Source organism: Myotis daubentonii, chromosome 6, assembly GCF_963259705.1.
Source record: "Myotis daubentonii chromosome 6, mMyoDau2.1, whole genome shotgun sequence".
Classification (NCBI taxonomy): Eukaryota; Metazoa; Chordata; class Mammalia; order Chiroptera; family Vespertilionidae; genus Myotis; species Myotis daubentonii.
In genome coordinates this window covers 61,346,585-61,361,106 of record NC_081845.1, presented here as the reverse complement: position 1 = coordinate 61,361,106, position 14,522 = coordinate 61,346,585, and the positions used below count along the sequence as shown (strand labels likewise).

At 39.5% G+C, this 14,522-nt stretch overlaps 1 protein-coding gene across 1 annotated transcript in view; it reads left to right on the top strand.

Moving 5' to 3' along the window:
* The window catches only part of MEI4 (meiotic double-stranded break formation protein 4), a 156,789-nt gene extending 143,649 nt beyond the window's left edge, over positions 1-13,140 (top strand). The window contains exon 5 of the mRNA XM_059699628.1: positions 12,122-13,140. Within this exon, the coding sequence (XP_059555611.1) occupies positions 12,122-12,391 (270 nt within the window). The 3' untranslated portion in view covers positions 12,392-13,140. The remainder of the gene's footprint in view (positions 1-12,121) is intronic.
* The last annotated feature ends 1,382 nt before the right edge of the window (positions 13,141-14,522 follow it).

Here is a 14,522-nt window from a genome sequence, read left to right as displayed (position 1 = left end):
TGTAGTAGTGAAAAAATACGCTAAATGTTGTATATATATTTTAATAAAAAATCAACTAGATAGAAGGTAACAAACATTTAAAATATTTTTAAACAATATATAGTTGTAGCATGACTGCTTTTTCTTTATTCAAAGATTATTTCTGTAATAGTTCTCTCTTAGAAATAATTTATCAAATTCATAAAACTACTTAAAAAGAGTAAATTTTACTGTGTGTCAATTCTATCTCAAAAACACCTGTTTTTTAAAAAATGAGAAATGGTGGTCGATTGGTTTTTTAAAAAAGAAGAAAAATATATTATTCACTTTGCTCTATAGGCCCAGTCTCTATTGCGATAAAAAGATAAAATGTTGATAACATGGTGTTTTCTCCTTTATGTTTCTAAACCTCCCTCTGTGTTAGGCCGTTCCACTCAGCCTTTGATAGCAAGTTCTAATACACTGGTTTCATTGAGTTAGTGGTGATACATATTGAAAATAGAAATAAAAACAAAAAGATGTGTTGGCTTTTCATTTCTGCGAACCCAACCCTGTTCAGTTGGCCTTTGGGAGAGAATAACTAGAATATCTGAGGCAAATCAAATTTAACCTTCAATTTCTAAGCACAATTATTGGAAAGGATCTGGTCACTTTTCAGCCCACCACCTTGTCACTAATCCCGGGCTTTAGATCCAGTGCTCTTAAAATATACATACATTGTATATTTACTTGCTTACTTAGGCACATTTATCAAAGCTTAGCTAAGCAGCCTCTAGGAAATTGTTTTAACCCTCTGTCTTTTGCCTGGTTGGGCAGTCACTGATGTTCCTCTAAAAATCTAGCACCTGCCTTCTGCCTGGTTGGTCAGGTTTGGATGCTGTCTTGGATAATCTTTTATTTAGAATCCTAAAGAAGAATGTTCCTTGTTGATTTTACCCCCAGTGGCTATTCGGACATTTGTTTTTCATCAGTAATGGCCGTCTAGATCTGTTTCCAGTGTATAGCCGGTATTCATCAGCTTTGGCTTCTTTTTCTCAAGCTCTGTCTTAATTACATGGTAGGAATAGTTGAACTTAGTGAAACTGCATTCTCTCCCAAGAATACTACTTTCCTGCTTCCTCTTGTTATCCATTCCATCTTTCAGGAAGATAAGTATCAAACATTTAAGTGACTGTAGACCGCATGGAAACAATTATGCTCTTAAAGTTTTTGTTAACACTTAGAAGAGATTTGGCCCTTGACTGTGGAAACCAGTTATCTAGTCTATTTCCATGGCCTGAGAGAAGGCAAAGGCATTCTCCAGAATGAACTGCTGCAGAGATTGGTGACAGCCCTCCCTGCTGCCCCTTTAAAGTTCTCTGCCTCTCCTTTGCTTCACTGCATATTCTCTTACCAGAGACAGGTGTTTTACCTATGCTGACAGTAATTTTCAAGTCATCTCCCAAAGCATCCTGCCATCCCACCTAGCAGGAAGCAAACCTGCAGGATCATCATTCATGATTGAAGTCATTTCCTGCCCTTTAGCATGGTCTCACACCAAATGCCTCAATTCTCCTTGGAGTTCTTTTATAGCCCTTAGCGCATGCATTCTGCACTGTCATTATTTACTTACTTCTTTGTCTCCTTAGAGATGCACACTAGAGTTCTTATATAGGCAGGGAACCTGTCCTGTTCATCCCTATCTGTAGCACTTACCACAGGGTATGGCACATGAGGTACTCAATAAATGTTTGTAATAGGACTGAACAGGGAGAGGGGAGTGCAAGGCAGGGAGAACCATAAAATTTTAAAGTGCTGAGTACTCCCAGCAGAATTAGTCCTTAAAGAACTCAGCTGCTTTTATTTCAGTCTCTGAGCCCTGTTCTTTCACTTAATAGACTTATATTAATAACCAAATCATCTGGTTTGTATTGTTTTGTTAAGAATTACTGTGATAAAAGTCCAGACTCATAAATGATATATTTGCTTCTCAAATTTATTCTGAAGGATTTCCACCTTTAGACCAAGTTTAATATTGTACTATAAAATAGTGGAAAAGTTACTGAGTGGGAATGATGACCCCATAATTGAGGCTACAGATCCCAAGAAAGCAGTGGGGATGCAGCATAAAGCTATTTAAAGTTGACTCAAGAGACCTATTAGAACAGGAAAATGCTATGTCCATGTATTAAAATCAGTGTGGAATCTATCTTATCATCATATCCACCAGTCTGCTGGTAGGTAGGAGTCAAACCACAGGAATATGAAAATATAAAACATCAAAGTATTAGGGTCTAATCTATGATATTACTGAGTCACCAAAAGAACATGTTACTAGTATTTAGGACTCAGAATAGAACTGGCATCTAGAATAGAACTTGAATAAGTTGACCCATCTAACACTAGTCAGATAATTGGAGAATATAACATTAAAGAGAGACAATCAAGCTAGCTCTTTCAATATGATGTTGATAGGGGTTTGGAGTAAGGTCTGGGGTGGACTCTTTTGCAAATGTTCATATCCATGGGGCTTTCTAATATCAGAAAGGCTTTATAATAATTATCTTACATTTAGGTTCCTCAGCACCACTCTTTTATGCAAAAAGGAATTATCTTTTAGATTACTACTGTCTTTGAAGGATTTTCTTGATAGAGGAAAGTAGTGCTGCCTCAGATTCTTGACACAGCTCTAGAACAATTCGCAGTAAACTTGAGATGTGTCCAATAACTGACACAGCACACTACTTGAAAATGCCAGTAAGTAGTCTTCTTCTAGGTGCAGAGTGCCTTAGGAATAGGGGCTCTTTCACTTTGGGGGAAAAAAACTTAATGATGGTGATGATGATGATAACAGATAATACTTATTCAAAAAATCTGTGCTCCTGTGCTATGTTTTCAATGTATGGTTTAATGTAATCCTCTCAGCACAACCCAGGGAAGGAGTAACTGTTATTATTTCTAAGCTTTAGATGAGGAAAAATGTAAGGCTTAGTGAGGTTTAAATAACTTGCCCAGGTCACACAGTTAGTAAATGGCCAACAGGAATTATTAAATCCATGAATATGTGTTCAGTTGATGGCCTTCCTTTACAAAGAAACCTTGCTCAGTACCATTCTGTTTTCTCAAAGATCTCAACCAACAAGAGGCACTGCCACATCTGTTTTTGTTGGGAGACCCAGTCTGTACTGTTGTCAAATACAAACCACCCTTTCACTCTCTGTGATCCTTGTCCAAAATCCTCTTACACTATAGGCCTTTTATTTTATTTTTTTGGTCTGCTCATTTTGCTATTACCTTACTATATAAATTCAGTCTCAGGGAACAGATTTGAGAAAAGTAAAATTGGTTAATGAGAAAAATCATTATTTTTGAACAAGGGTCATAATGACAGATTTTTAAAATCCTTTCTGTTATGTTTATTCCTCACATGCTATTTTTTATGTACAAATCTTGCATACTTGAACTACTCCCCATAGGAAACAAGGTAAACTATCAAGATCCCAAATGTTAGTAATGTCAATAGTTTAGAACTCTAGCTAAGTTACCTCACAAATTAGACATAAGCTCTTTAGAAGCAGTCTCCAATATCCAACATTTAAGGTAGATATCTGTACCATTATCTGTATAAAGCAAAATGGATGAATAGCCATTGAATCATTTTTATTATTCTTTGCCCATCACTTTGATCAGAAGATGACTCACCACTCTATAGCCCACACTCCCTTTGAGCCCTGGCTCACAATTCATATCTATGAAATATTCCCAATTATATACTTTCTGCTCTGATCAGCCTTTAGCTTTATACTTCCTCAGTAAGGGTTGGCATCCAGGTGTTGGGCAGAAGAAAAGGCTATGACACAATCTTTTTAGGAAACATAGTCTTAAGTGAATGTGTGCTTCTTTTGCAATCATAAGTTCATTGATTTCATATATTTATACACATGTATATATATCATATAATGTATATATAATAGAAGTCTATAACTATATAATATAGATATTATATATCCTATCTAATAATAGACAAACATGGTAATTGACCGTACCTTCGCTACTCCTCCCATGGGCTAATTTGTGAGATATGCAAATTAACCACCAACAAAGATGGCGGTTAATTTGCATATGTAGGCGCGAAGCGGCGGAGTGAAGGCTTGAAGGCAGCTCTGGCTGGAGCAGCAAAGACTGAAGGCAGCTCCGGCCGGAGTGAAGGCCTGGGTCCCGGGTGCTGGAGGAAAACCGGTGCCGGCAGCCAGGGGAAAGGAAGGCCTATTGCACGAATCTTTTCATGCAACAGGCCTCTAGTAGTTATATAATACTAGAGACCCAGAGCACGAAATTCATGCACTCAGGGGAGTCCCTCAGCCCAGCCTGCACCTTCTCACACTCCGAGAGTCCTCAGGGGATGTCAGATGTCCAACTGACAGCTTAGGCCTGTGGGAGCACACTGACCACCAGGGGGCAGCTCCTGCACTGAGCATCTGCCCCCTGGTGGTCAGTGTGCATCATAGCAACCGGTCATTCTGCCATTTGGTTGATTTGCATATTAGCCTTTTATTATATAGGATAGACATATGATTATAGGCAACAAAATATACTAAATATATGCACTATATTATATAGCATATATTAGATATGTGCCTCCTTTGCTTTATTGATTCTATATATTTTTACACATGCATATATATATATATATATATTAGATATGATATGCATGTGGTTCTACTCTGCTCTGACGCACTGTTGCAGTACTGTGCAGGGCCCTCGCCGAGCCCCTGGTTATCTGTCAGCTCTGTAAGTGCCTTCTCATGGGCTCCAGAAGCCTCAAAGGGCATAGTAACTGCTGATACAGAGTGAACTTCCTCCTCCTCAGGTCCTTGACTGGAATTTACTGCTGCTTTGCTGTCTAGTAGATAAAAAAAGGGCTAAGTTCTTAAAATTCAGGGGTATGTTTCTCATTTAGTTATTAGGGGACAATGGACCTTTTCCTTTAAAGTACTGTGTTGAATTTATTCTTCTCAACACTATTGATTTCAGTTGCTACAGTCTCATAAAATCTGACATGTAGGATGCTGAACCATTGGTGTATTATAGTTAGTGATCATTGAATTTAACATTTAGGTTACATGCCTATACTCTTTTGTCTTGATGTTCTGCCCTGTAATGATCGGATTTTCTTTATCTCTTGAGTTTGAAGAAATAGGAAGAAAATGTGTTGTGTTTTCACCCCTTCGCAGCATACTTATTTCTCAAAGTGTCAGACTTCACCTCTGCATGCCCTCAGCCAGCACATATCAATTAAAATGTTGATGAACATGGTCAGATTTTTTAGCATTAAACATAAACACCCAAACTTCAAGCCACACCTCCAGTGTACAGTGCCTTTATTATCTACCAAGGAATGGGACTGTTTTTGTCCCTTTAGGCATCTCTTTCATTTCTGTGTCAGAGACAGCAGAAGGAGGCACCTTTTCGAAGCTAGGAACAAGACTAGTTACCTTCCTGCCTAGATGAAGTCTCAAGGTCCCTAATATAAAAGGCCAAAATGGAGGAAGGGATCCCAACATAGTACAGGCAGGTACAGCTCCCTGTGTGGGACTACTGAGCTGCAGGGTGCCCTCCAGAACCTGGCCCTTCCTGCCCATCCCTGTGGGGTCCTCATCCTCATGCCCACAGGATGGCTCTTCTACTTGCACGCATTTCATCTGTACTTGCCCTCAGGAGCAGTGGTGAAGAGGGAAGGCACAAGGTACGTTCCACAAGAGTCCATCTGGTATTGAAGACAGAGAGCTTTCCCAGAAACGCCACCCTGTTACTTCTGTTTACAGCTCTTTGACCAGAATTGGCCTTAAGGAAGACTGGACAGTGTACCCTTTTAGTTGATCCATTGTCACCAGGAACAAAACTGAGGTTGACAGATGAAAAAGAAAGGAAAAAAAAAATGGATGTGGGTGAGCAAGTAGCAGTGTCTTTTTCAAGGATAGTACGTCTTTGCACAAATATCTGAATTCCAACTAGTTAGGAAACTAGCATAATATGTCTATAGCCTTAACTTCAGAATCTAACTTTTAAAGTGAAATTTAGCAGCATGTATAGAAATACTAATATTTTCTCACCATTTAAAAATATTTATATACTTTGACTTTCTCAAGCCCAGCTCAAGAATAGAAACATAAAATGTTTTAATTCTAAAATGTTCTACAAAATATATGATGATTTTTCTTTAGAAAGTATGTCCTCTTCTGAATGTTCCCTGCTGTCTAAACAGGATTGGGTCGTAAGAAATAGTCATGGGACTACAGACGCTTCCTCTGAAGGCTCCCTCAATCCTAAAAGACCTAGATAAAGAGAGAAACTGGTAGCAATGCGTCAGACAGACACAGCCCTGATGCTTGTGACTGAAGTTCATTCCATCTTCCCCACAGGGTGTCCAGGCAAACGGCCTGGGTATTTTCCAGGCCGGCATGTTCCTCCTGTGCTGGGTGTTTTCTAACATAGTGTCGTTCAGTCTAATGTGATGCTGGGAATGTAGCAGTTACACCAGAATACAGAAGAGGAAAAGCCATCATCTTAATACCATTTACTTTACTTTTGATTCAGGCAATGCAGTAATTCTGAAAGTCTCTGAGCAGAGCAGGCAGCTTCCAGAGTGATGGTATTTGGTAACTACAAGAAAGACCTCCCCCACAGACATGCATTTTAGTCATGCTGAGAGGGAGGGCATGTAAGGTAATGCATACTGTCTCAAATTAATATTCTACACGCTGTTAATATCTTGGAACAAAAGAGTTTATCCAATTACTTATTATGAGAACAGGCCTTTAGGACAAAGGTGGGACCCAAGATAGATAAGTTCTGATAAACGTAAAGAGCAAAGCCCAAAACCACATGGAGAAATGAGACACTATAGTGAGGACCCCAGGTAAACATGCCCAGAGTGCGAGTCTCAAAGCCAATGGAAAGGTGCCAAGACCCAGTCTGTGTGCTTTACACACATGCCCTGAAATTGCCCGGATGCTATGGCCTCTATTGGGAGGGAGACTTCTCTTTATGATAAGCACAGTTGGCAATTTTAAACTGTTTATAAAACATGTGTTCTACATGTAAACCATGCTTAACTAAAAGGTAAACTAAGTAACTTCAAAAAAGAAGAACCATTTGGTTCACAAAACCCCAATGTATGGCCCAACAGAATAAACACTAGAATATATAGCTAATATCAACAGAGGTGAACTCTAAAATCATTTGCACCGCTCTACCTATTATTGTCATTCTAAAATACTCTACCCTGCTGTAGTTAAAGCTTCAAATTAAATGAAATAAATGTGCCTTTTTGCTATAGAATTTGCATTTAAGTACTGCCTAATTTCTGTTAATGTTTAAATAAGTATTTAAGTTTATAATAATAGTTCCAAGAAGAATTACCTATTATCTCATACAGGAATTTGGACTATTCATGATCATTACTGAGCAGGTTTAAAAATAAATATTTAAGCATTGCTCACATGATCAGGTTAAACACATACTGCAAAAAATTTTTTAGTTTGGAATAAAGTGTTAAAAATAATTTTATATTGAAAAATGCCACTGATAATAATCAATACAGTAATCCCCCCTTATCTGTGGGAGATAACATTTCAAGACCCCCAGTGGATGCCTGAAACTGAAGATAGCATTGAACTCTCTATATATTATGCTTTTCCTATACATATACACCTATAATAAAGTTTCATTTATAAATTGGGCAATTTCATGGATAGAGTATTTGTTTTGATAAACATTTTAGCAACCTCAGCATATGATTTTTTTCTTTCCTTATTGAGAACTTTCACCTTTTCACTTAAAAGAAGTACTTTATAGCTTTTCCTTGGCATACCCAAATTGCCAGCATCACTACTCTTGCACTTTGGGACCATTAAATAAAATAAGGGTTATGTGAACACAAGCTCTGAAATACTGTAATAGTGCATCTGATAACTGAGAGGGCCACTACTAGCTGGTAGCCTACACAGCATGGAAATGCTGGATAAAGGGGTGATGCATGTACCAGGAGGAATGGAGCAGGACAGCATGGGATTTCATCACGCTACTGAGGTGTGAAATTTAAAACTTTCAAATTGTTTATTTCTGGATTTTTCATTTAATAATTTGGAAGGCAGTTTACCATGGATAATTAAAACTGTAGAAAACAAATCTGTAGATAAGGGAGCACTACTGCATGTGTCTGTAGAGGTACCTTCTAAGTCACTACAATTCCTGTTCAATTCAAAACAAGAAATGTATATTGAGATTTACTATGGACAAGAAAGACATTGTTCTAGGAATTATAGAAACTGTAGAGACGGGAACACATTAGCTTTACTCAACATGTGTAGGATCTCAACAGATGATAAATATATAAACCAAAATATAAGCTAAAAAATTCAAATCTATAAAAATGGTGGGATCCAGATACCTGGTATCTTTAGTGGTCACTAAATGCTGACCAGAGTCCTAGTAATTAATTATTGATGATAGAGTCCATTCCACATCAAGGGAATTGGCATATAGACATTAGATGTATTCATCTAATAATGTATAGTCCAATTTGTGGGAATGTGAGGGCAGAAGTAATTAATATTATAAGCATTTTAAAAGAAAGTATAAAATAGAACAATCTTAAAATTTGTATGTAACCATAAAAGACCCTAAATAGCAAAGCTATCTTGAGAAGGAACAAAGCTAGATGTAGCCTGCTCCCTCTTTTCAAACTATATGCAAAGCTATAGTAATCAAAATAATGTTATTGTCAAAACACAGACTCATAGATCAGTGCAACCAGAGAGTCCAGACCAGGGGTCCTCAAACTTTTTAAACAGGGGACCAGTTCACTGTCCCTCAGACCATTGGAGGGCCGGACTATAGTTTAAAAAAAAAAAAAACTATGAACAAATTCCTATGCACACTGCACATATCTTCTTTTGAAGTAAAAAACCAAAACGGGAACAAATTCAATATTTGTATTTGCATGTGGCCTGCAGGCTGTAGTTTGAGGACCCCTGGTCCAGACATAAACTCACATTTTCTAGAGGCCCAGTGCATGACACAATAAAATATCACTTCACATCTGTCAGAATGGCTATTTTCAAAAAGAGAAACAAAGAAAACAAAAAAACAAAACAAACCAGTATTGGAAGCATGTGGAGAAAACAGAACCCTTGAGTGCTGTGAGAAATATTTACCAGTGATACATCTGATAAGAGGTTAATATCCAAAATTTATAAAAAATGCATACAACTCAACACCAAGAAATTAAACAACCCAATTAAAAAATGGGCAAAGAGCCTGATAGACACCTCTCTAGAGACATACAGATGGCAAATAGTCATATGAAAAGATGCTCAAATTCACTAATCGTCAGAGAAATGCAAATTAAAACCACAATGAGATATCACCTCACACCTGTCAGAATGGCTGTCATCAATAAATCAAAATACAACAGGTATTGGCTAGGAGGTGGAGTAAAGGAAACTCTTGTGCACTGCTGGGGGGAATGCAGATTGGTGCAACCACTGTAGAATGCAGTACAGAGTTGTCTCAAGAAATTAAAAATGGAACTGTCTTATGACCCAGCAATTCCACTCCTGGGAATATATCTAAAGAAACCCAAAACATTAATTCAAAAGAATATATGTACCCTTATGTTCATTGCCAGCAATATTTACAATAGTCAAGCTATGGAAGCATCTGCAGTATCCATCAACTGGATGAGTGGACAAAAATGTGGTGATATATCTATGAAATGGAATATTACTCAGCCATAAAAAAATGATATTTTAGCATCTGCAACAACATGGATGGACCTAGAGAATATTATGTGAAATAAATCAGAGAAAGACAATTACCATATGGTTTCACTTATATGTGGAATCTAAAGAACAATATAAATGAACAAACAAAACAGAAACAGATTCATAGATACAGAGAACAGGCTGATGGTTGCCAGAAGTGGAGTGGTTTGGTGGACTAAGTAAAAAAGTTCTCATTACAAGAATAATACATTTTTGCAACTATATATGTTGATGGATGTCAACTGGATATCTTATGAAATCATTTTGCAATATATACACATATCAAATCATTATATTGTACTAGAGGCCTGGTGCATGGATTTGTGCACCGGTGGGGTCCCTCAGCCTGGTCTGCACCCTCTCATAACCTGGGACCCCTCGGGGGAGGGGGGATATAGCAGTGCCAAAGTGGCAGGAGACCAGGGAGGAGCCTCAGCCAGGGCCAGGCTCAGCTCCGCTGCTGCTCATCCCCGCCCCGCTGCACCTGCCACAGCTACTGCTTGGTAGCGCTGCTGCGGCAATAGAAGAGGCTCCTGCTGCCACAGCTGCGCTCACTAGCCATGAGCCCCTTCTGGCTGAGCAGCGCTCCCACTGTGGGAGCACACTGACCACCAGGGGGCAGCTCCTGCATTGAGCATCTGCCCCCTGGTGGTCAGTGCACGTCATAGCAACTGGTCATTCCAGTCGTTCAGTCATAAAGGTTGCTTAGGCTTTTATATATATAGATATCTGAAACTAATACAATGTTATGTATTAGGGGTTGAGAAGTACAGATTGGTAGTTACTAAATAGTCATAGCAATATAAAGTACAGCATAAAGTACAGTCAATACTGTAATAACTATGTATGTGCCAGGTGGGTATTGGAAATATCAGGGGGAACACTTTACAAAGTATATGATTGTCTAACCACTATGCTGTACACCTGAATATAATACAATATTTCATGTAAACTGTAACTAAAAACAAAACAAAAATATTTTTCTGTACCTATTGACACAATCATATAGTTTTTCCCCTTAAATTTGTTATGATGGATTATATTGATAAGACTTCCTATTATTGAAGCACCTAAAAAGAAATCCTGCTTGATTACATTACTGGAGTAAATGTCATTGTTTGGAATCATGTGTCTATTTTCATAAAACTTGGAAATGTATAGAGTCATAAATGAGACTGGTCTACAGTTTCCTCGTTGTTTTTAAATTGCCTTTATTAAATTTAAATTTGATTAGTTATCTATATATATTTGACTCTGTTTATTAGAAGAATACATTCCTCTGGGCTCTAAAAGAATGTTTCTTCATTTACGTATTATTACAGCAAATAGATTTGGTGAATATTTCTAACATATTTCTTAATAAGTAAATGATAAAGCCATTTTCTATCTTTTCACTGATTCCTGTATTCCCTTGTGTTAGGCTTTCCATTGCCCATCTCATTTTCAGCCACCTAAGCCAAATAATAACTTCTACAAGACACATCTACATTTTCCCTCATGACCACATATCCAATTCCACACAATCTAATCCTATTACTCCCTGATTTCTGTAGACTCAGGATCACGTCTGGTCACTTACAGATCATAACTCTAACTGCTCTAAGACTGAGTTGTACAGTGAAACATGTTCCTAAAATCCTTCCCCTAAAAATCCTTGTATTATCCTTGGCAAGAGTATTATTGATGGGAAGTCTTTGATGAAATGTTGAAATAAACACACAGAACTTGGTATGTGTAAGCCTCTTTGCCAAGTATTCTCCGAATCATCTGAGTAATAAATTGTAGCAATAATGCCGAGAAAGGATTTAGAGCTTTGTAAACCAGCAAGAGAAAAAAGTAATACAAGATTGTCAAGTTTTCTCCTTTGTTCTCGAAAAGGAACAAGAAGACAGGGGTATTAAGTCAAATACAGTTGACCCTTGAACAACATGGGTGTGAACTCTGTGGGTTCACTTAAATGCTGATTGTTTTTCATTAAATACCTGCACTGTTTTTTGTCTATGGTTGGGAGTCCGCCTATGTGGAGAGTCGACTCTATGCATTAATCTACACCCTATTATATATAGGACTTGAGCATATGTAGATTTTCTACCCACTCAGGGCCCTGGAACCAATCCCCTTGGATCGCAAGGGACAGCTTAAATTTGGGGGTTTTCACAAGTTACACGTGGATTTTCAACTGTATGGGGAGAGGGTGGGTCAGTGCCTCTGACTCCTGTGTTGTTCAAGGGTCAACTGTATTTATTTTTTAACCGAAAATGTAATCACCTTATTTGGCTTTTTTCTGATTTGAGCTACAACCAATATTTTTTTAAAAGGAGTGTGTTTATTTGTAGGTGCAAGCCAGTTATGATGCGTCACGCTATGAAAATATTTTCTCCCTCTTTTGGGTTCTGGAGCAGCTTCTTCAAAAGGAAAACGAAGAAGGCAGTACTTTGAGTTTGGGGCATGATGATCAAGAAATCAAGAAGTTTCTTCAGAAGCATGATGACGCCGTTTTGCAACTCTCTGATACATTTCCTTTATTTACTTTTTATTTATGGAGGCTGGGCATTCTCTTGAACTCCACAGAAATAAAAACTGTTGAAAATAACTCACTTCCTTAGCAATTTACCAAATATATGAAACATACAAAAGTTGAATATATGAAGATCTTGTACTTAAAAGATTTTCAAGAATATTTTTAAATGAGCATTTTAAATGGATCTCTAAATATAATGAGTAACTAAATTTAAGGGTCTTAATATGTGACAAATTATTATGAGTCATATTTCTTTCCTATAATCTGTCAGTATCAGCTATTCCCATGTGACTATATTTTATAATGTTATTCAATATAGGCCTCTTATTCTCTAAAATGGGTCATTAATTGTGCATGTCATAAAAGATATTTACTTTTAAAATATTTCCATGTAATAGATACTAAAAGGCAATGGAAGAGATCTTAAAAGTTTTATTGCTTCATCAACGCACCATTTAAAATAAGTGGTTATAAATTAGATTTTTAAAACTTTTTTTTACACAGTTTCACTTACATCATTGTCTCTCTGAGAAGGGACTCCTGCAGGAGGGAAATCGAACATTTGTAAAGGTAATTGCCTTTAATTTCCTATAATCAACAGATCTGTCAAATCCTTTTGAAAGTACTAATTAGTGGCTTAAATGTTCAGTTTGTTTTTTTAAAAAATGTTAGTTTTGATTCTGTTAATTGGATATAATATTCCTGTTATTGTTAAAATGTAGTTTAAGTCATGTGTAATAAGACGTTAAGGAAGTTTTCACAAATTATACCATCCAGAAATATACTTTATACTTACTAAAAGTATGTTTATACTTATTAAAAGTATTGGTTGAATTTTCCAGTTACACCATTTTTCTGACTTTATTTCAATTATTAAAATCGCTAGAGGCCCAGTGCACAAAAATTTGTGCACTGGCGTGGGGGGGTCCCTCAGCCCGGCCTGTGCCCTCTCGCAGTCTGGGACCCCTCGGAAGATAACGACCTGCTGGCTTAGGCCTGCTCCTGGGTGGCAGAGGGCAGACCCAATCCCTAAGTGCAGCCCCTGGTCGGGCTCAGAGCAGGGCCAATTGGGGAGTTGGGGCACCGCCCCCTGTCACACACAGAGCAGGGCGGATCAGGGGGTTGCGATACCACCCCCAGTCACTCTCAGGGTAAGGCCAATTGGGGGGTTGGGGCACCGCCCCCTGTCACACTCAAGGCAGGGTCGATGGGGAGGTTGCGGTGCCACCCCGTCACACACAGAGCAGGGCCGATCGGGGGGTTGGGGCGCTGCCCCCTGTCACGCACAGAGCAGGGCCCATCAGGGGGGTTGGGGAGCTCCCCCGTCACGCACAGAGCAGGGCTGATCAGGAGGTTGGGGAACTCCCCCATCACGCACATGCAGGGCTCATCAGGGGGTTGGGGAGCTCCCCCCTGTCATGCACAGAGTAGGGCCGATAGGGGAGTTGGGGCACCGCCCCCTGTCACACACAGAGCAGGGCGGATCAGGGGGTTGGAGCGCCAACCCCTATCACCCACAGAGCAGGGCCGATCAGGGGTTTGGGGCACTCCCCCTGTCACACTCAGTTCAGGGCCAATGGGGAGATTGCGACTCTAATCCGTCACACACAGAGCAGGGCCCATGGGGGAGTTTCGGGGGGCCTTCCCCTGTCACGAACAGAGCAGGGCAGATAGGGAGGTTGTGGCCCCGCCCCCTGTCACACACAGAGCCGCAGGGCGATCAGGGGGTTTGGGCGCTGCCCCCTGTCATGCTGCTCCAGGGGCCAGGAGGCCTCGCGGCTCCGCTGATCCCGGGTTTGGGAGGCCTTGTGGCTCCGCTGATCCCGGTGCTGGGAGGCATATTACCCTTTTACTATTGCTATTACCCTTTCATATGCTATTATATAGGATAGAGGCCTGGTGCACGGGTGGGGGCCGGCTGGTTTGCCCTGAAGAGTGTCCCGGATCAGGGTGGGGGTCCCACTTGGGTGCCTGGCCAGCTTGGATGAGGGGATGATGGCTGTTTGAAGCTGGTCACACCCCCTTCAGGGTGGGGGTCCCCACTGGGGTGCCTGTCCAGTCTGGGTGAGGGGCTGAGGGCCGTTTTCAGGCTGGCAGGTAACTGAAGTTCCCAACCTCTCCTTTTTTTCTTTTTTTTTTTAAATTCTGGGATTTATTTACCTTCTATGGCTGTCACTGGAACTGAGGGCCGGCTTTAGCTCTGAGGCTCGGCTCCA